Source organism: Tinamus guttatus, unplaced genomic scaffold (assembly GCF_059628265.1).
Source record: "Tinamus guttatus ecotype Peru unplaced genomic scaffold, ASM5962826v1 Tinamus_guttatus_pri_ptg001150l, whole genome shotgun sequence".
NCBI lineage: Eukaryota > Metazoa > Chordata > Aves > Tinamiformes > Tinamidae > Tinamus > Tinamus guttatus.
This window is the reverse complement of record NW_028289684.1, coordinates 3,691,439-3,713,035: the sequence shown is the minus strand read 5'-3', so window position 1 is coordinate 3,713,035 and position 21,597 is coordinate 3,691,439. Positions and strand designations below refer to the sequence as shown.

The window sequence follows — 21,597 nt, the reverse complement described above, 5'->3', positions numbered from 1 at the left end:
TTCCAGAAGTGCGCCTTGAAAGCCCCACGCAAGGAGGGTGCCAAGAGTGCCCTATTCCCCAGCCATGCTCTGCTCCTCCGGTCACTTGCCTACAACTCCAGCCCCTTTACCCAGCCCTGACGTCCTTGCACAGCACTCTCTGGCCTGTGGAGCTGGACTCCAGCAGCGGCAGAGAGACACAGTTCCCCAAGAGCCTCCTCCGGCCTCCCCCCTGTGCCTGTCACTCTCCCTCCCCTGTGCACTCCCACAGCCCACAGCAGCCCCACACGGTTGCTGGCTCCCACGCTTAGCCCTCTCTGCAGCCTGGTACACACCTCGGCCCTCTTCTCCTCTGTTCTCGCTAGTCCATCTCCATTTTGGACATCAGCACGGAGAATGTTGTCCATGGTTCTTTCCAGAACTTTCTCCGCGAGCTGCGACGTTCGCTGGCTCCAATGGCTCCAGCAGCACCCAGCTCTGCTGGCCGCGGCCGCTCGCCTCACGAGTGACCCCAGTCTCACAATAGCGCATTGTCGCATGGCCGCTTTCGCGCGCCACCGCCCGTCCTGGCAGGCCCCCTCGGGCTGGCCTGCAGGCCCGGCCTGCCCTCGCCTTGCCAAGGGGCCTTGCCGGTCTTCCCTGGGCGCAGCCTTGCGCAGACCTTGGAGGAGAGGCCTTGGAGCTCAGTTCGCACAGACGGCAGATCTTCTTGAGCATTTTTAAAGCTCGCTTTGTACCAGAGATGTACCTCCCTCTGCCTCAGTGATGGGAGGCACATTGCTGCCATTTGTAATGGGCTGGACTGGACATGTCCGTCCAGATGGGTGCTCTGACCGTGGCTTTTTGGCCCAGCCCTTTCCCCACATGATGTTACCAAAGGGAACATGGAAAGAGAGGCTGTTGAAAGTCTTCGGCTGCTTAATCCCTTCTAAACAAGTATTTTGTCAATAAGTGGTGCTCTGCATGGGCCTAGATGCTCTCTAGGAAGAACTACAGTAACAAGGGAAGAAACATCCTTCCTGTGACATGTGGTAGGATTCTTAGGAGGACCACCAGGGCTTCTTAGGTGTCCTATACTGGCAAGCCATTTGTTGGACAAAAAGTCTCATCTTTTGTACGCTGAGCACATGCTATCTGTGGTTTGTGTGACCGGAGCAGTCTGTCCACACCGCTGAACTGCAGGCAGAAAGCACCTAGGCTGGGGGGCCTTTTACCGCTAGTCTGCTACTCAGTGTGTACTGGGAAGTGCCGTGTCACCGTGGTGTTTGTTACTACTACCTGTTCCGTGCTTCGTGTTGCTGGATTCCTCAACACAGTATGGCTAGGTAATAAAGAGTGCTCTATTTAAATAAATATTTTGGACAAAGTGTCGTTGAACTGTGGCACTCATAGTGATAGAATCTTAGGGTGCCTTAGGGCAGGTAGAAGCAAAATGAGACTGACGCAGGCAGTAGACAATGGCATGTTGGCTAAGTCCACCGGCAGCTATGAAAATGCTGATGCTGGGGAACCTCTGGCTCAGCAAGCCTTAAGCCCACTGCTGCAGCTTGCTTCGAGAGTGACATGTGTCCCACCAGTGTACTTACACGAACATGGAGCTGGGGCTAGAGTGGGGAATGGAATGACTCTTGAGGGAGTTCACAGTCGACCAAGTCTCTGTGCAGTTGAAAGAGGTTTGGAGCTCCCTCTGGCACAGAATTTACTGCAGACATTCGGCTGCTGCCATGGAAATGCTTCAGGTGAACTCTGAAGCAGAGCAGGCTTGCCTCTACTGACACCCTAACGAAGGGATGGGAAGCGAGCGCAGGAGTACATGTGTGAGCGCAAGTGGTGGGAGCAGCCTTGCCTGCCCGGATTCTGGCTACATAGCCCAGGCCTGCCCCAATGCCCTCGCCCCAAGAAATGGCACTCTGGAGCCCTTGCCGCACGTGGGCTGCTTGAAGAGAAGCTTCGCCTCGTCTGCCTCGCGACCTGGGCACAAGGTCTCGCGCAGCTCTCGCAGCAGTTGCTGGACCCTGTCATGAACAGGTGTAAATCACCGGAGCAGCACAGGAACACAAGAACAGCCACACAGTGCTTGGAAATAACATCTTTATTCTGTGCCCCGGTAATGCCCTCTGTCAGCGTTCACGTTGCCCCGGCTTGTCCGTCACCAGCTTTACACGCATCGATCTCATCCGGGCTCCGCTCTGAGAAGCGGTCTTTGGAGCTGCTGGAGGGACGGGCTGCCTGCAATACTGCTGAGCAATGCAGTGGAAAGGGTCTCGTGTGCTCCCTGGCCTCGCTTTAGGCTGGTTTTCCAGCAGTGCAGAGTGAGGTGTTGATGCAACTGGCAAGGGGGGAGTGTGCGGCTTCCGCATGTCTTCTGGCGTGTTCTGAGCAAAATGCTCAGAGCTTTGGCAGACGGATGGGAGCAGATGAGCTGAATGTTTCTCTTCAGAACCTTGAGCCTCTGCTTCATCCTCTGAAAGCATGACCATTCCACGGACCATGAGGGGAGGGAGCTTTGTTCTTGGTTGGCTCTCCACTAACTTTCCAGTAGGAGTTCTCCTTCCTTCTGCTTTTGGAAAGACCTGTCCCACATTGCTCCCATTCCCATCTCTGCGGCTTGGCTCTTTTGCCACCTGCCTTCTGCAATGCACGCCTGGATCTCCTGCAGTCAGAGGCCGAACACGCTGCTCTCTTGGGCCACTCTGCACAGGGCTTTCTTCTGACCTGTGTGGTAAGGCTCTTGCCTTGGCAGGCTGTTTCTGTTCTAACTCCTTCTTCAGGCTTTCCAGAGCGTCACACACAAAGGTCTCAGCACACACTTTTATCTCCGAGTGGAGCTGCTGAACCTTGGAAATTGCTTTGGCAATGCCTTCCCCTTCGAGCGTGCTCCTGGCTTGGGATAGCTCAGCACGATTTTGGGAGGATTGCAACGCAAGCAAGTTTTTGGCGTCTGCTGTCTCGTGTTCAGAGGTTCTAGATGATGCTCCATCTTCAATGACGTGGTTGGAGGAAGGTGCCTGGGGTGGTTGCAGCTGCCTCTGACAAATTGTCTTCATGGGCAGCTTGAGCATTTCAGAGTACTTGCAGTGGAAGTGATGCTCAAACTGAGATGCTGCAAACATTTGCAAGGTGGCTGCAATATTTTCAGCAGCATCCTGGATGATTTTGTGAAGCGAAGGCAGAGGAAGTCCTCCATCAAACCTTGGGAGTTCAGCTTGCCTGGCTTTTCTTTCTCCCAATTTGCCCGCTCGCGTGGGTCCTGCGGCAACGCGCTGCTGCCTTTTGCGACTGGCCAACAGCCTGGCCTCAGAGGCATCTGATGCTCTGTATGCACCTTCCTTCGCCAGATGATCCAAAAGGGCTGCTGCAATGTCTCTAGCCACCAGCAAAACTTCCTCCCGCACATCCGCAGGAGGCTTCTCTGAATGCTCTGCCCTTCCTCCGCTACAAAACAGCCCTCCCCGAACTGCAAGGGGGGCACTCCTTAAAACGTGGACTGGCTGCTCCAGCTCTTTCACCCTCTGCAGCACTTTGTTGACTGTGCTCTCTGCCAGCTCCCGCACTTCTGTCAGGGTATTCCAGTTCAAGGGAGTGCGGGTTTTAGCGTGCTGCTGTTCCTTTGAGCACTTCTGCAACAGAAACCAGGAGGAATTAACCAGTGAACGGTGAACCAGCTGGAGAGAGAGGATGGAGGAGGTTGACTTACTGATCTGAACCCTTTGCCCTTTCGTCTCTACCACGGGTGTTGGGGTCTTGGCTGCCGCGGGTGTTGCCTACTTGGCTCCCACCACACCTCTGCTTATCTTCAGAGGCTCCTTGGCACCTTGTCCAGACCTGAATGTGAGGAATGCTCGTTTTATGAGTAGGAACAAGCAGCCCTTGTTCCTGGAGATCCCTGCATCGCCATGCTTTCTGAGAAGCCCTTGCCCAGGAGAGGGAAGCAGGGACCAGGAGGGAAAGGCTTCCCTCAGCACTCTCAGAGGGCACTCAGGGACCACTTTCCCACCCGTGCCCAAATCCTGCATCAGCTGCTCAGCACAGAGCGACGCAAACCTTTCCATGCCGCAAGAGCTGGCACACCAGCGCAGCCTTCACCACTTCTTCAGGTCATGCCTTTCTGGCAGAATTGATGTGAAACCCCATCCCTCTGCACCACGACGCGTACCTGTGCACCCTGAGGTTTAGGCTCGTGTTCCTGCCCATCTGCTTTCTCGAGCTCTATCTTGAGCGTCGTCAGGTACTGCCTGTACTGGTTGAATTCATGCAGATTGCAGACAACCTACGAGGAGATGAGGGCAGAAATCATCTAGCGCTTTGGCCGCTCACGCGCAGCCTGCCTTGCCAGGAGGAGCGCTAGCCCAGCGAGAGCTGCGCTCCCGGCCCGGCCCAGCATCGAGGGGCTTTGCTCCCACCACCCAGTGGGGACTCGTGCTCATCACTGGGCCCCCTGGCCACGCACCCGCTGCTGTGGCAGCGACACACAGCCTGGGAAGAGCAGGTGGGAATGCCTAGAGCAAGCTTTGGGCTCCTCCTGCCCCGCAGCAGCGAAAGCAGCACAACAACCCTGAGCCCTCCACCTGCAAGGAGCGGCTGCAGCAAGCGCTCTGGCAACCTCCCCCTCCTTTGGAAGGGCATCATCTCACCCACATGGACAACCTACTTTGCCATCCTCCGTGATGAAGCCTTCTCTCCTCAGCCTACGCAAATGCTCTTTGCGGCTGTAGTAGTCCCGCAAATGGGGGTCATGCAGGCTGTTGTACTCATTCCCCAGTAAATGACAGTGTGGATCTCCAAGATCAAAGTGACTGGCCGGCTGGTGAAGCTGTAAGATACATTGTGCATGGCAAGATCAGGGTAGGATGGCTGAGGAAAGAGACAAAGACACTTTGGAGCTTTGTCAGCTCATAGGGCTAGCTCTCCAGGCTCTGAGATTTAGGGTCATTCCTGGCTCAGCACCTAGCTCACTCTGTACCCACAGGGATACGGAGAAATCATACCCAAAGGAAAGCTTATTCTACTTGGAGACTTTTCAGGCGAGGAGAACCATCCACAGCTCCACAGCTCCCATCTCGTGGCTGTGTGTAGAAGGGGATACTTGACAAGTTTCCTCGGCAGAGAAGCCTTGCCATTTACAGCTCGGCACAAACAGAGCTCGAGGGAAGGGAAAACTCTCCTGGAGAGTCCCCCAGGTTCTGTAGGAGCATCCCTGGCCGCCTCGCTGCCTGATGCACGCCGGGCCCCGTGGAACACTTCTCCAGTGCCACACACCAGGCTGCCACTGGCTCTGTAGGCACATGCACGGGCAGAGACCCATGTTGCAACCTTCTCTCCCAACTCCTGCACACGACCTGGGGCCTCCTCCTGGCAGCTCCTGCCTTCGCTCAGCGCACAGACCATCTGTTCCCTGTCACACTAAGGACTGCAGCTCCCGCTGACACCAGGATATCCCACTGCTTGGATGGAGGAATGTCCCTCTTGCAGGATGCTCTGCGTGTCCGGCAAGAAAAGGAGGAGGAAGAGGAGACTTTCCTGACCCCTTTCAGCTGCTTTTACCTTTACCCCCAGCTTGGTCCGGTGGAACACAGTGCTGGAGCCCGGCTCCACAGGGATCTTCACCCCCAGAGGCAAGTTCAGCAGCTCAGTAGAATCTCTGAGCTGCTGTCTTCGGCGCCCGGGCTGGAAAGACAGAGGCACTCATGGGCTTTTGGCTCTCCACAGCCTTCCTGCACAGCAGCTTCCAGAAGTGCGCCTTGAAAGCCCCACGCAAGGAGGGTGCCAAGAGTGCCCTATTCCCCAGCCATGCTCTGCTCCTCCGGTCACTTGCCTACAACTCCAGCCCCTTTACCCAGCCCTGACGTCCTTGCACAGCACTCTCTGGCCTGTGGAGCTGGACTCCAGCAGCGGCAGAGAGACACAGTTCCCCAAGAGCCTCCTCCGGCCTCCCCCCTGTGCCTGTCACTCTCCCTCCCCTGTGCACTCCCACAGCCCACAGCAGCCCCACACGGTTGCTGGCTCCCACGCTTAGCCCTCTCTGCAGCCTGGTACACACCTCGGCCCTCTTCTCCTCTGTTCTCGCTAGTCCATCTCCATTTTGGACATCAGCACGGAGAATGTTGTCCATGGTTCTTTCCAGAACTTTCTCCGCGAGCTGCGACGTTCGCTGGCTCCAATGGCTCCAGCAGCACCCAGCTCTGCTGGCCGCGGCCGCTCGCCTCACGAGTGACCCCAGTCTCACAATAGCGCATTGTCGCATGGCCGCTTTCGCGCGCCACCGCCCGTCCTGGCAGGCCCCCTCGGGCTGGCCTGCAGGCCCGGCCTGCCCTCGCCTTGCCAAGGGGCCTTGCCGGTCTTCCCTGGGCGCAGCCTTGCGCAGACCTTGGAGGAGAGGCCTTGGAGCTCAGTTCGCACAGACGGCAGATCTTCTTGAGCATTTTTAAAGCTCGCTTTGTACCAGAGATGTACCTCCCTCTGCCTCAGTGATGGGAGGCACATTGCTGCCATTTGTAATGGGCTGGACTGGACATGTCCGTCCAGATGGGTGCTCTGACCGTGGCTTTTTGGCCCAGCCCTTTCCCCACATGATGTTACCAAAGGGAACATGGAAAGAGAGGCTGTTGAAAGTCTTCGGCTGCTTAATCCCTTCTAAACAAGTATTTTGTCAATAAGTGGTGCTCTGCATGGGCCTAGATGCTCTCTAGGAAGAACTACAGTAACAAGGGAAGAAACATCCTTCCTGTGACATGTGGTAGGATTCTTAGGAGGACCACCAGGGCTTCTTAGGTGTCCTATACTGGCAAGCCATTTGTTGGACAAAAAGTCTCATCTTTTGTACGCTGAGCACATGCTATCTGTGGTTTGTGTGACCGGAGCAGTCTGTCCACACCGCTGAACTGCAGGCAGAAAGCACCTAGGCTGGGGGGCCTTTTACCGCTAGTCTGCTACTCAGTGTGTACTGGGAAGTGCCGTGTCACCGTGGTGTTTGTTACTACTACCTGTTCCGTGCTTCGTGTTGCTGGATTCCTCAACACAGTATGGCTAGGTAATAAAGAGTGCTCTATTTAAATAAATATTTTGGACAAAGTGTCGTTGAACTGTGGCACTCATAGTGATAGAATCTTAGGGTGCCTTAGGGCAGGTAGAAGCAAAATGAGACTGACGCAGGCAGTAGACAATGGCATGTTGGCTAAGTCCACCGGCAGCTATGAAAATGCTGATGCTGGGGAACCTCTGGCTCAGCAAGCCTTAAGCCCACTGCTGCAGCTTGCTTCGAGAGTGACATGTGTCCCACCAGTGTACTTACACGAACATGGAGCTGGGGCTAGAGTGGGGAATGGAATGACTCTTGAGGGAGTTCACAGTCGACCAAGTCTCTGTGCAGTTGAAAGAGGTTTGGAGCTCCCTCTGGCACAGAATTTACTGCAGACATTCGGCTGCTGCCATGGAAATGCTTCAGGTGAACTCTGAAGCAGAGCAGGCTTGCCTCTACTGACACCCTAACGAAGGGATGGGAAGCGAGCGCAGGAGTACATGTGTGAGCGCAAGTGGTGGGAGCAGCCTTGCCTGCCCGGATTCTGGCTACATAGCCCAGGCCTGCCCCAATGCCCTCGCCCCAAGAAATGGCACTCTGGAGCCCTTGCCGCACGTGGGCTGCTTGAAGAGAAGCTTCGCCTCGTCTGCCTCGCGACCTGGGCACAAGGTCTCGCGCAGCTCTCGCAGCAGTTGCTGGACCCTGTCATGAACAGGTGTAAATCACCGGAGCAGCACAGGAACACAAGAACAGCCACACAGTGCTTGGAAATAACATCTTTATTCTGTGCCCCGGTAATGCCCTCTGTCAGCGTTCACGTTGCCCCGGCTTGTCCGTCACCAGCTTTACACGCATCGATCTCATCCGGGCTCCGCTCTGAGAAGCGGTCTTTGGAGCTGCTGGAGGGACGGGCTGCCTGCAATACTGCTGAGCAATGCAGGGGAAAGGGTCTCGTGTGCTCCCTGGCCTCGCTTTAGGCTGGTTTTCCAGCAGTGCAGAGTGAGGTGTTGATGCAACTGGCAAGGGGGGAGTGTGCGGCTTCCGCATGTCTTCTGGCGTGCTCTGAGCAAAATGCTCAGAGCTTTGGCAGACGGATGGGAGCAGATGAGCTGAATGTTTCTCTTCAGAACCTTGAGCCTCTGCTTCATCCTCTGAAAGCATGACCATTCCACGGACCATGAGGGGAGGGAGCTTTGTTCTTGGTTGGCTCTCCACTAACTTTCCAGTAGGAGTTCTCCTTCCTTCTGCTTTTGGAAAGACCTGTCCCACATTGCTCCCATTCCCATCTCTGCGGCTTGGCTCTTTTGCCACCTGCCTTCTGCAATGCACGCCTGGATCTCCTGCAGTCAGAGGCCGAACACGCTGCTCTCTTGGGCCACTCTGCACAGGGCTTTCTTCTGACCTGTGTGGTAAGGCTCTTGCCTTGGCAGGCTGTTTCTGTTCTAACTCCTTCTTCAGGCTTTCCAGAGCGTCACACACAAAGGTCTCAGCACACACTTTTATCTCCGAGTGGAGCTGCTGAACCTTGGAAATTGCTTTGGCAATGCCTTCCCCTTCGAGCGTGCTCCTGGCTTGGGATAGCTCAGCACGATTTTGGGAGGATTGCAACGCAAGCAAGTTTTTGGCGTCTGCTGTCTCGTGTTCAGAGGTTCTAGATGATGCTCCATCTTCAATGACGTGGTTGGAGGAAGGTGCCTGGGGTGGTTGCAGCTGCCTCTGACAAATTGTCTTCATGGGCAGCTTGAGCATTTCAGAGTACTTGCAGTGGAAGTGATGCTCAAACTGAGATGCTGCAAACATTTGCAAGGTGGCTGCAATATTTTCAGCAGCATCCTGGATGATTTTGTGAAGCGAAGGCAGAGGAAGTCCTCCATCAAACCTTGGGAGTTCAGCTTGCCTGGCTTTTCTTTCTCCCAATTTGCCCGCTCGCGTGGGTCCTGCGGCAACGCGCTGCTGCCTTTTGCGACTGGCCAACAGCCTGGCCTCAGAGGCATCTGATGCTCTGTATGCACCTTCCTTCGCCAGATGATCCAAAAGGGCTGCTGCAATGTCTCTAGCCACCAGCAAAACTTCCTCCCGCACATCCGCAGGAGGCTTCTCTGAATGCTCTGCCCTTCCTCCGCTACAAAACAGCCCTCCCCGAACTGCAAGGGGGGCACTCCTTAAAACGTGGACTGGCTGCTCCAGCTCTTTCACCCTCTGCAGCACTTTGTTGACTGTGCTCTCTGCCAGCTCCCGCACTTCTGTCAGGGTATTCCAGTTCAAGGGAGTGCGGGTTTTAGCGTGCCGCTGTTCCTTTGAGCACTTCTGCAACAGAAACCAGGAGGAATTAACCAGTGAACGGTGAACCAGCTGGAGAGAGAGGATGGAGGAGGTTGACTTACTGATCTGAACCCTTTGCCCTTGTCGTCTCTACCACGGGTGTTGGGGTCTTGGCTGCCGCGGGTGTTGCCTACTTGGCTCCCACCACACCTCTGCTTATCTTCAGAGGCTCCTTGGCACCTTGTCCAGACCTGAATGTGAGGAATGCTCGTTTTATGAGTAGGAACAAGCAGCCCTTGTTCCTGGAGATCCCTGCATCGCCATGCTTTCTGAGAAGCCCTTGCCCAGGAGAGGGAAGCAGGGACCAGGAGGGAAAGGCTTCCCTCAGCACTCTCAGAGGGCACTCAGGGACCACTTTCCCACCCGTGCCCAAATCCTGCATCAGCTGCTCAGCACAGAGCGACGCAAACCTTTCCATGCCGCAAGAGCTGGCACACCAGCGCAGCCTTCACCACTTCTTCAGGTCATGCCTTTCTGGCAGAATTGATGTGAAACCCCATCCCTCTGCACCACGACGCGTACCTGTGCACCCTGAGGTTTAGGCTCGTGTTCCTGCCCATCTGCTTTCTCGAGCTCTATCTTGAGCGTCGTCAGGTACTGCCTGTACTGGTTGAATTCATGCAGATTGCAGACAACCTACGAGGAGATGAGGGCAGAAATCATCTAGCGCTTTGGCCGCTCACGCGCAGCCTGCCTTGCCAGGAGGAGCGCTAGCCCAGCGAGAGCTGTGCTCCCGGCCCGGCCCAGCATCGAGGGGCTTTGCTCCCACCACCCAGTGGGGACTCGTGCTCATCACTGGGCCCCCTGGCCACGCACCCGCTGCTGTGGCAGCGACACACAGCCTGGGAAGAGCAGGTGGGAATGCCTAGAGCAAGCTTTGGGCTCCTCCTGCCCCGCAGCAGCGAAAGCAGCACAACAACCCTGAGCCCTCCACCTGCAAGGAGCGGCTGCAGCAAGCGCTCTGGCAACCTCCCCCTCCTTTGGAAGGGCATCATCTCACCCACATGGACAACCTACTTTGCCATCCTCCGTGATGAAGCCTTCTCTCCTCAGCCTACGCAAATGCTCTTTGCGGCTGTAGTACTCCCGCAAATGGGGGTCATGCAGGCTGTTGTACTCATTCCCCAGTAAATGACAGTGTGGATCTCCAAGATCAAAGTGACTGGCCGGCTGGTGAAGCTGTAAGATACATTGTGCATGGCAAGATCAGGGTAGGATGGCTGAGGAAAGAGACAAAGACACTTTGGAGCTTTGTCAGCTCATAGGGCTAGCTCTCCAGGCTCTGAGATTTAGGGTCATTCCTGGCTCAGCACCTAGCTCACTCTGTACCCACAGGGATACGGAGAAATCATACCCAAAGGAAAGCTTATTCTACTTGGAGACTTTTCAGGCGAGGAGAACCATCCACAGCTCCACAGCTCCCATCTCGTGGCTGTGTGTAGAAGGGGATACTTGACAAGTTTCCTCGGCAGAGAAGCCTTGCCATTTACAGCTCGGCACAAACAGAGCTCGAGGGAAGGGAAAACTCTCCTGGAGAGTCCCCCAGGTTCTGTAGGAGCATCCCTGGCCGCCTCGCTGCCTGATGCACGCCGGGCCCCGTGGAACACTTCTCCAGTGCCACACACCAGGCTGCCACTGGCTCTGTAGGCACATGCACGGGCAGAGACCCATGTTGCAACCTTCTCTCCCAACTCCTGCACACGACCTGGGGCCTCCTCCTGGCAGCTCCTGCCTTCGCTCAGCGCACAGACCATCTGTTCCCTGTCACACTAAGGACTGCAGCTCCCGCTGACACCAGGATATCCCACTGCTTGGATGGAGGAATGTCCCTCTTGCAGGATGCTCTGCGTGTCCGGCAAGAAAAGGAGGAGGAAGAGGAGACTTTCCTGACCCCTTTCAGCTGCTTTTACCTTTACCCCCAGCTTGGTCCGGTGGAACACAGTGCTGGAGCCCGGCTCCACAGGGATCTTCACCCCCAGAGGCAAGTTCAGCAGCTCAGTAGAATCTCTGAGCTGCTGTCTTCGGCGCCCGGGCTGGAAAGACAGAGGCACTCATGGGCTTTTGGCTCTCCACAGCCTTCCTGCACAGCAGCTTCCAGAAGTGCGCCTTGAAAGCCCCACGCAAGGAGGGTGCCAAGAGTGCCCTATTCCCCAGCCATGCTCTGCTCCTCCGGTCACTTGCCTACAACTCCAGCCCCTTTACCCAGCCCTGACGTCCTTGCACAGCACTCTCTGGCCTGTGGAGCTGGACTCCAGCAGCGGCAGAGAGACACAGTTCCCCAAGAGCCTCCTCCGGCCTCCCCCCTGTGCCTGTCACTCTCCCTCCCCTGTGCACTCCCACAGCCCACAGCAGCCCCACACGGTTGCTGGCTCCCACGCTTAGCCCTCTCTGCAGCCTGGTACACACCTCGGCCCTCTTCTCCTCTGTTCTCGCTAGTCCATCTCCATTTTGGACATCAGCACGGAGAATGTTGTCCATGGTTCTTTCCAGAACTTTCTCCGCGAGCTGCGACGTTCGCTGGCTCCAATGGCTCCAGCAGCACCCAGCTCTGCTGGCCGCGGCCGCTCGCCTCACGAGTGACCCCAGTCTCACAATAGCGCATTGTCGCATGGCCGCTTTCGCGCGCCACCGCCCGTCCTGGCAGGCCCCCTCGGGCTGGCCTGCAGGCCCGGCCTGCCCTCGCCTTGCCAAGGGGCCTTGCCGGTCTTCCCTGGGCGCAGCCTTGCGCAGACCTTGGAGGAGAGGCCTTGGAGCTCAGTTCGCACAGACGGCAGATCTTCTTGAGCATTTTTAAAGCTCGCTTTGTACCAGAGATGTACCTCCCTCTGCCTCAGTGATGGGAGGCACATTGCTGCCATTTGTAATGGGCTGGACTGGACATGTCCGTCCAGATGGGTGCTCTGACCGTGGCTTTTTGGCCCAGCCCTTTCCCCACATGATGTTACCAAAGGGAACATGGAAAGAGAGGCTGTTGAAAGTCTTCGGCTGCTTAATCCCTTCTAAACAAGTATTTTGTCAATAAGTGGTGCTCTGCATGGGCCTAGATGCTCTCTAGGAAGAACTACAGTAACAAGGGAAGAAACATCCTTCCTGTGACATGTGGTAGGATTCTTAGGAGGACCACCAGGGCTTCTTAGGTGTCCTATACTGGCAAGCCATTTGTTGGACAAAAAGTCTCATCTTTTGTACGCTGAGCACATGCTATCTGTGGTTTGTGTGACCGGAGCAGTCTGTCCACACCGCTGAACTGCAGGCAGAAAGCACCTAGGCTGGGGGGCCTTTTACCGCTAGTCTGCTACTCAGTGTGTACTGGGAAGTGCCGTGTCACCGTGGTGTTTGTTACTACTACCTGTTCCGTGCTTCGTGTTGCTGGATTCCTCAACACAGTATGGCTAGGTAATAAAGAGTGCTCTATTTAAATAAATATTTTGGACAAAGTGTCGTTGAACTGTGGCACTCATAGTGATAGAATCTTAGGGTGCCTTAGGGCAGGTAGAAGCAAAATGAGACTGACGCAGGCAGTAGACAATGGCATGTTGGCTAAGTCCACCGGCAGCTATGAAAATGCTGATGCTGGGGAACCTCTGGCTCAGCAAGCCTTAAGCCCACTGCTGCAGCTTGCTTCGAGAGTGACATGTGTCCCACCAGTGTACTTACACGAACATGGAGCTGGGGCTAGAGTGGGGAATGGAATGACTCTTGAGGGAGTTCACAGTCGACCAAGTCTCTGTGCAGTTGAAAGAGGTTTGGAGCTCCCTCTGGCACAGAATTTACTGCAGACATTCGGCTGCTGCCATGGAAATGCTTCAGGTGAACTCTGAAGCAGAGCAGGCTTGCCTCTACTGACACCCTAACGAAGGGATGGGAAGCGAGCGCAGGAGTACATGTGTGAGCGCAAGTGGTGGGAGCAGCCTTGCCTGCCCGGATTCTGGCTACATAGCCCAGGCCTGCCCCAATGCCCTCGCCCCAAGAAATGGCACTCTGGAGCCCTTGCCGCACGTGGGCTGCTTGAAGAGAAGCTTCGCCTCGTCTGCCTCGCGACCTGGGCACAAGGTCTCGCGCAGCTCTCGCAGCAGTTGCTGGACCCTGTCATGAACAGGTGTAAATCACCGGAGCAGCACAGGAACACAAGAACAGCCACACAGTGCTTGGAAATAACATCTTTATTCTGTGCCCCGGTAATGCCCTCTGTCAGCGTTCACGTTGCCCCGGCTTGTCCGTCACCAGCTTTACACGCATCGATCTCATCCGGGCTCCGCTCTGAGAAGCGGTCTTTGGAGCTGCTGGAGGGACGGGCTGCCTGCAATACTGCTGAGCAATGCAGGGGAAAGGGTCTCGTGTGCTCCCTGGCCTCGCTTTAGGCTGGTTTTCCAGCAGTGCAGAGTGAGGTGTTGATGCAACTGGCAAGGGGGGAGTGTGCGGCTTCCGCATGTCTTCTGGCGTGTTCTGAGCAAAATGCTCAGAGCTTTGGCAGACGGATGGGAGCAGATGAGCTGAATGTTTCTCTTCAGAACCTTGAGCCTCTGCTTCATCCTCTGAAAGCATGACCATTCCACGGACCATGAGGGGAGGGAGCTTTGTTCTTGGTTGGCTCTCCACTAACTTTCCAGTAGGAGTTCTCCTTCCTTCTGCTTTTGGAAAGACCTGTCCCACATTGCTCCCATTCCCATCTCTGCGGCTTGGCTCTTTTGCCACCTGCCTTCTGCAATGCACGCCTGGATCTCCTGCAGTCAGAGGCCGAACACGCTGCTCTCTTGGGCCACTCTGCACAGGGCTTTCTTCTGACCTGTGTGGTAAGGCTCTTGCCTTGGCAGGCTGTTTCTGTTCTAACTCCTTCTTCAGGCTTTCCAGAGCGTCACACACAAAGGTCTCAGCACACACTTTTATCTCCGAGTGGAGCTGCTGAACCTTGGAAATTGCTTTGGCAATGCCTTCCCCTTCGAGCGTGCTCCTGGCTTGGGATAGCTCAGCACGATTTTGGGAGGATTGCAACGCAAGCAAGTTTTTGGCGTCTGCTGTCTCGTGTTCAGAGGTTCTAGATGATGCTCCATCTTCAATGACGTGGTTGGAGGAAGGTGCCTGGGGTGGTTGCAGCTGCCTCTGACAAATTGTCTTCATGGGCAGCTTGAGCATTTCAGAGTACTTGCAGTGGAAGTGATGCTCAAACTGAGATGCTGCAAACATTTGCAAGGTGGCTGCAATATTTTCAGCAGCATCCTGGATGATTTTGTGAAGCGAAGGCAGAGGAAGTCCTCCATCAAACCTTGGGAGTTCAGCTTGCCTGGCTTTTCTTTCTCCCAATTTGCCCGCTCGCGTGGGTCCTGCGGCAACGCGCTGCTGCCTTTTGCGACTGGCCAACAGCCTGGCCTCAGAGGCATCTGATGCTCTGTATGCACCTTCCTTCGCCAGATGATCCAAAAGGGCTGCTGCAATGTCTCTAGCCACCAGCAAAACTTCCTCCCGCACATCCGCAGGAGCCTTCTCTGAATGCTCTGCCCTTCCTCCGCTACAAAACAGCCTTCCCCGAACTGCAAGGGGGGCACTCCTTAAAACGTGGACTGGCTGCTCCAGCTCTTTCACCCTCTGCAGCACTTTGTTGACTGTGCTCTCTGCCAGCTCCCGCACTTCTGTCAGGGTATTCCAGTTCAAGGGAGTGCGGGTTTTAGCGTGCCGCTGTTCCTTTGAGCACTTCTGCAACAGAAACCAGGAGGAATTAACCAGTGAACGGTGAACCAGCTGGAGAGAGAGGATGGAGGAGGTTGACTTACTGATCTGAACCCTTTGCCCTTGTCGTCTCTACCACGGGTGTTGGGGTCTTGGCTGCCGCGGGTGTTGCCTACTTGGCTCCCACCACACCTCTGCTTATCTTCAGAGGCTCCTTGGCACCTTGTCCAGACCTGAATGTGAGGAATGCTCGTTTTATGAGTAGGAACAAGCAGCCCTTGTTCCTGGAGATCCCTGCATTGCCATGCTTTCTGAGAAGCCCTTGCCCAGGAGAGGGAAGCAGGGACCAGGAGGGAAAGGCTTCCCTCAGCACTCTCAGAGGGCACTCAGGGACCACTTTCCCACCCGTGCCCAAATCCTGCATCAGCTGCTCAGCACAGAGCGACGCAAACCTTTCCATGCCGCAAGAGCTGGCACACCAGCGCAGCCTTCACCACTTCTTCAGGTCATGCCTTTCTGGCAGAATTGATGTGAAACCCCATCCCTCTGCACCACGACGCGTACCTGTGCACCCTGAGGTTTAGGCTCGTGTTCCTGCCCATCTGCTTTCTCGAGCTCTATCTTGAGCGTCGTCAGGTACTGCCTGTACTGGTTGAATTCATGCAGATTGCAGACAACCTACGAGGAGATGAGGGCAGAAATCATCTAGCGCTTTGGCCGCTCACGCGCAGCCTGCCTTGCCAGGAGGAGCGCTAGCCCAGCGAGAGCTGTGCTCCCGGCCCGGCCCAGCATCGAGGGGCTTTGCTCCCACCACCCAGTGGGGACTCGTGCTCATCACTGGGCCCCCTGGCCACGCACCCGCTGCTGTGGCAGCGACACACAGCCTGGGAAGAGCAGGTGGGAATGCCTAGAGCAAGCTTTGGGCTCCTCCTGCCCCGCAGCAGCGAAAGCAGCACAACAACCCTGAGCCCTCCACCTGCAAGGAGCGGCTGCAGCAAGCGCTCTGGCAACCTCCCCCTCCTTTGGAAGGGCATCATCTCACCCACATGGACAACCTACTTTGCCATCCTCCGTGATGAAGCCTTCTCTCCTCAGCCTACGCAAATGCTCTTTGCGGCTGTAGTACTCCCGCAAATGGGGGTCATGCAGGCTGTTGTACTCATTCCCCAGTAAATGACAGTGTGGATCTCCAAGATCAAAGTGACTGGCCGGCTGGTGAAGCTGTAAGATACATTGTGCATGGCAAGATCAGGGTAGGATGGCTGAGGAAAGAGACAAAGACACTTTGGAGCTTTGTCAGCTCATAGGGCTAGCTCTCCAGGCTCTGAGATTTAGGGTCATTCCTGGCTCAGCACCTAGCTCACTCTGTACCCACAGGGATACGGAGAAATCATACCCAAAGGAAAGCTTATTCTACTTGGAGACTTTTCAGGCGAGGAGAACCATCCACAGCTCCACAGCTCCCATCTCGTGGCTGTGTGTAGAAGGGGATACTTGACAAGTTTCCTCGGCAGAGAAGCCTTGCCATTTACAGCTCGGCACAAACAGAGCTCGAGGGAAGGGAAAACTCTCCTGGAGAGTCCCCCAGGTTCTGTAGGAGCATCCCTGGCCGCCTCGCTGCCTGATGCACGCCGGGCCCCGTGGAACACTTCTCCAGTGCCATACAGCAGGCTGCCACTGGCTCTGTAGGCACATGCACGGGCAGAGACCCATGTTGCAACCTTCTCTCCCAACTCCTGCACACGACCTGGGGCCTCCTCCTGGCAGCTCCTGCCTTCGCTCAGCGCACAGACCATCTGTTCCCTGTCACACTAAGGACTGCAGCTCCCGCTGACACCAGGATATCCCACTGCTTGGATGGAGGAATGTCCCTCTTGCAGGATGCTCTGCGTGTCCAGCAAGAAAAGGAGGAGGAAGAGGAGACTTTCCTGACCCCTTTCAGCTGCTTTTACCTTTACCCCCAGCTTGGTCCGGTGGAACACAGTGCTGGAGCCCGGCTCCACAGGGATCTTCACCCCCAGAGGCAAGTTCAGCAGCTCAGTAGAATCTCTGAGCTGCTGTCTTCGGCGCCCGGGCTGGAAAGACAGAGGCACTCATGGGCTTTTGGCTCTCCACAGCCTTCCTGCACAGCAGCTTCCAGAAGTGCGCCTTGAAAGCCCCACGCAAGGAGGGTGCCAAGAGTGCCCTATTCCCCAGCCATGCTCTGCTCCTCCGGTCACTTGCCTACAACTCCAGCCCCTTTACCCAGCCCTGACGTCCTTGCACAGCACTCTCTGGCCTGTGGAGCTGGACTCCAGCAGCGGCAGAGAGACACAGTTCCCCAAGAGCCTCCTCCGGCCTCCCCCCTGTGCCTGTCACTCTCCCTCCCCTGTGCACTCCCACAGCCCACAGCAGCCCCACACGGTTGCTGGCTCCCACGCTTAGCCCTCTCTGCAGCCTGGTACACACCTCGGCCCTCTTCTCCTCTGTTCTCGCTAGTCCATCTCCATTTTGGACATCAGCACGGAGAATGTTGTCCATGGTTCTTTCCAGAACTTTCTCCGCGAGCTGCGACGTTCGCTGGCTCCAATGGCTCCAGCAGCACCCAGCTCTGCTGGCCGCGGCTGCTCGCCTCACGAGTGACCCCAGTCTCACAATAGCGCATTGTCGCATGGCTGCTTTCGCGCGCCACCGCCCGTCCTGGCAGGCCCCCTCGGGCTGGCCTGCAGGCCCGGCCTGCCCTCGCCTTGCCAAGGGGCCTTGCCGGTCTTCCCTGGGCGCAGCCTTGCGCAGACCTTGGAGGAGAGGCCTTGGAGCTCAGTTCGCACAGACGGCAGATCTTCTTGAGCATTTTTAAAGCTCGCTTTGTACCAGAGATGTACCTCCCTCTGCCTCAGTGATGGGAGGCACATTGCTGCCATTTGTAATGGGCTGGACTGGACATGTCCGTCCAGATGGGTGCTCTGACCGTGGCTTTTTGGCCCAGCCCTTTCCCCACATGATGTTACCAAAGGGAACATGGAAAGAGAGGCTGTTGAAAGTCTTCGGCTGCTTAATCCCTTCTAAACAAGTATTTTGTCAATAAGTGGTGCTCTGCATGGGCCTAGATGCTCTCTAGGAAGAACTACAGTAACAAGGGAAGAAACATCCTTCCTGTGACATGTGGTAGGATTCTTAGGAGGACCACCAGGGCTTCTTAGGTGTCCTATACTGGCAAGCCATTTGTTGGACAAAAAGTCTCATCTTTTGTACGCTGAGCACATGCTATCTGTGGTTTGTGTGACCGGAGCAGTCTGTCCACACCGCTGAACTGCAGGCAGAAAGCACCTAGGCTGGGGGGCCTTTTACCGCTAGTCTGCTACTCAGTGTGTACTGGGAAGTGCCGTGTCACCGTGGTGTTTGTTACTACTACCTGTTCCGTGCTTCGTGTTGCTGGATTCCTCAACACAGTATGGCTAGGTAATAAAGAGTGCTCTATTTAAATAAATATTTTGGACAAAGTGTCGTTGAACTGTGGCACTCATAGTGATAGAATCTTAGGGTGCCTTAGGGCAGGTAGAAGCAAAATGAGACTGACGCAGGCAGTAGACAATGGCATGTTGGCTAAGTCCACCGGCAGCTATGAAAATGCTGATGCTGGGGAACCTCTGGCTCAGCAAGCCTTAAGCCCACTGCTGCAGCTTGCTTCGAGAGTGACATGTGTCCCACCAGTGTACTTACACGAACATGGAGCTGGGGCTAGAGTGGGGAATGGAATGACTCTTGAGGGAGTTCACAGTCGACCAAGTCTCTGTGCAGTTGAAAGAGGTTTGGAGCTCCCTCTGGCACAGAATTTACTGCAGACATTCGGCTGCTGCCATGGAAATGCTTCAGGTGAACTCTGAAGCAGAGCAGGCTTGCCTCTACTGACACCCTAACGAAGGGATGGGAAGCGAGCGCAGGAGTACATGTGTGAGCGCAAGTGGTGGGAGCAGCCTTGCCTGCCCGGATTCTGGCTACATAGCCCAGGCCTGCCCCAATGCCCTCGCCCCAAGAAATGGCACTCTGGAGCCCTTGCCGCACGTGGGCTGCTTGAAGAGAAGCTTCGCCTCGTCTGCCTCGCGACCTGGGCACAAGGTCTCGCGCAGCTCTCGCAGCAGTTGCTGGACCCTGTCATGAACAGGTGTAAATCACCGGAGCAGCACAGGAACACAAGAACAGCCACACAGTGCTTGGAAATAACATCTTTATTCTGTGCCCCGGTAATGCCCTCTGTCAGCGTTCACGTTGCCCCGGCTTGTCCGTCACCAGCTTTACACGCATCGATCTCATCCGGGCTCCGCTCTGAGAAGCGGTCTTTGGAGCTGCTGGAGGGACGGGCTGCCTGCAATACTGCTGAGCAATGCAGGGGAAAGGGTCTCGTGTGCTCCCTGGCCTCGCTTTAGGCTGGTTTTCCAGCAGTGCAGAGTGAGGTGTTGATGCAACTGGCAAGGGGGGAGTGTGCGGCTTCCGCATGTCTTCTGGCGTGTTCTGAGCAAAATGCTCAGAGCTTTGGCAGACGGATGGGAGCAGATGAGCTGAATGTTTCTCTTCAGAACCTTGAGCCTCTGCTTCATCCTCTGAAAGCATGACCATTCCACGGACCATGAGGGGAGGGAGCTTTGTTCTTGGTTGGCTCTCCACTAACTTTCCAGTAGGAGTTCTCCTTCCTTCTGCTTTTGGAAAGACCTGTCCCACATTGCTCCCATTCCCATCTCTGCGGCTTGGCTCTTTTGCCACCTGCCTTCTGCAATGCACGCCTGGATCTCCTGCAGTCAGAGGCCGAACACGCTGCTCTCTTGGGCCACTCTGCACAGGGCTTTCTTCTGACCTGTGTGGTAAGGCTCTTGCCTTGGCAGGCTGTTTCTGTTCTAACTCCTTCTTCAGGCTTTCCAGAGCGTCACACACAAAGGTCTCAGCACACACTTTTATCTCCGAGTGGAGCTGCTGAACCTTGGAAATTGCTTTGGCAATGCCTTCCCCTTCGAGCGTGCTCCTGGCTTGGGATAGCTCAGCACGATTTTGGGAGGATTGCAACGCAAGCAAGTTTTTGGCGTCTGCTGTCTCGTGTTCAGAGGTTCTAGATGATGCTCCATCTTCAATGACGTGGTTGGAGGAAGGTGCCTGGGGTGGTTGCAGCTGCCTCTGACAAATTGTCTTCATGGGCAGCTTGAGCATTTCAGAGTACTTGCAGTGGAAGTGATGCTCAAACTGAGATGCTGCAAACATTTGCAAGGTGGCTGCAATATTTTCAGCAGCATCCTGGATGATTTTGTGAAGCGAAGGCAGAGGAAGTCCTCCATCAAACCTTGGGAGTTCAGCTTGCCTGGCTTTTCTTTCTCCCAATTTGCCCGCTCGCGTGGGTCCTGCGGCAACGCGCTGCTGCCTTTTGCGACTGGCCAACAGCCTGGCCTCAGAGGCATCTGATGCTCTGTATGCACCTTCCTTCGCCAGATGATCCAAAAGGGCTGCTGCAATGTCTCTAGCCACCAGCAAAACTTCCTCCCGCACATCCGCAGGAGGCTTCTCTGAATGCTCTGCCCTTCCTCCGCTACAAAACAGCCTTCCCCGAACTGCAAGGGGGGCACTCCTTAAAACGTGGACTGGCTGCTCCAGCTCTTTCACCCTCTGCAGCACTTTGTTGACTGTGCTCTCTGCCAGCTCCCGCACTTCTGTCAGGGTATTCCAGTTCAAGGGAGTGCGGGTTTTAGCGTGCTGCTGTTCCTTTGAGCACTTCTGCAACAGAAACCAGGAGGAATTAACCAGTGAACGGTGAACCAGCTGGAGAGAGAGGATGGAGGAGGTTGACTTACTGATCTGAACCCTTTGCCCTTGTCGTCTCTACCACGGGTGTTGGGGTCTTGGCTGCCGCGGGTGTTGCCTACTTGGCTCCCACCACACCTCTGCTTATCTTCAGAGGCTCCTTGGCACCTTGTCCAGACCTGAATGTGAGGAATGCTTGTTTTATGAGTAGGAACAAGCAGCCCTTGTTCCTGGAGATCCCTGCATCGCCATGCTTTCTGAGAAGCCCTTGCCCAGGAGAGGGAAGCAGGGACCAGGAGGGAAAGGCTTCCCTCAGCACTCTCAGAGGGCACTCAGGGACCACTTTCCCACCCGTGCCCAAATCCTGCATCAGCTGCTCAGCACAGAGCGACGCAAACCTTTCCATGCCGCAAGAGCTGGCACACCAGCGCAGCCTTCACCACTTCTTCAGGTCATGCCTTTCTGGCAGAATTGATGTGAAACCCCATCCCTCTGCACCACGACGCGTACCTGTGCACCCTGAGGTTTAGGCTCGTGTTCCTGCCCATCTGCTTTCTCGAGCTCTATCTTGAGCGTCGTCAGGTACTGCCTGTACTGGTTGAATTCATGCAGATTGCAGACAACCTACGAGGAGATGAGGGCAGAAATCATCTAGCGCTTTGGCCGCTCACGCGCAGCCTGCCTTGCCAGGAGGAGCGCTAGCCCAGCGAGAGCTGCGCTCCCGGCCCGGCCCAGCATCGAGGGGCTTTGCTCCCACCACCCAGTGGGGACTCGTGCTCATCACTGGGCCCCCTGGCCACGCACCCGCTGCTGTGGCAGCGACACACAGCCTGGGAAGAGCAAATGGGAATGCC

General features: G+C 55.8%; 1 protein-coding gene across 1 annotated transcript in view; it reads right to left on the bottom strand.

Annotated features, from left to right (window-relative positions):
- The window catches only part of LOC148590706 (uncharacterized), a gene marked incomplete at its 3' end in the record, with an annotated part of 33,189 nt that overhangs the window by 7,274 nt on the left and 4,318 nt on the right, over nucleotides 1-21,597 (bottom strand). The window contains exons 5-18 of the mRNA XM_088538729.1: nucleotides 21,248-21,367; nucleotides 19,710-19,724; nucleotides 16,936-17,019; nucleotides 16,043-16,204; nucleotides 15,542-15,661; nucleotides 14,004-14,018; nucleotides 11,230-11,313; nucleotides 10,337-10,498; nucleotides 9,836-9,955; nucleotides 8,298-8,312; nucleotides 5,524-5,607; nucleotides 4,631-4,792; nucleotides 4,130-4,249; nucleotides 2,593-2,607 (exon numbers count right to left, since the gene is read on the bottom strand). Of these exons, the coding sequence (XP_088394855.1) occupies nucleotides 2,593-2,607; nucleotides 4,130-4,249; nucleotides 4,631-4,792; nucleotides 5,524-5,607; nucleotides 8,298-8,312; nucleotides 9,836-9,955; nucleotides 10,337-10,498; nucleotides 11,230-11,313; nucleotides 14,004-14,018; nucleotides 15,542-15,661; nucleotides 16,043-16,204; nucleotides 16,936-17,019; nucleotides 19,710-19,724; nucleotides 21,248-21,367 (1,278 nt within the window). The remainder of the gene's footprint in view (nucleotides 1-2,592; nucleotides 2,608-4,129; nucleotides 4,250-4,630; nucleotides 4,793-5,523; nucleotides 5,608-8,297; nucleotides 8,313-9,835; nucleotides 9,956-10,336; nucleotides 10,499-11,229; nucleotides 11,314-14,003; nucleotides 14,019-15,541; nucleotides 15,662-16,042; nucleotides 16,205-16,935; nucleotides 17,020-19,709; nucleotides 19,725-21,247; nucleotides 21,368-21,597) is intronic.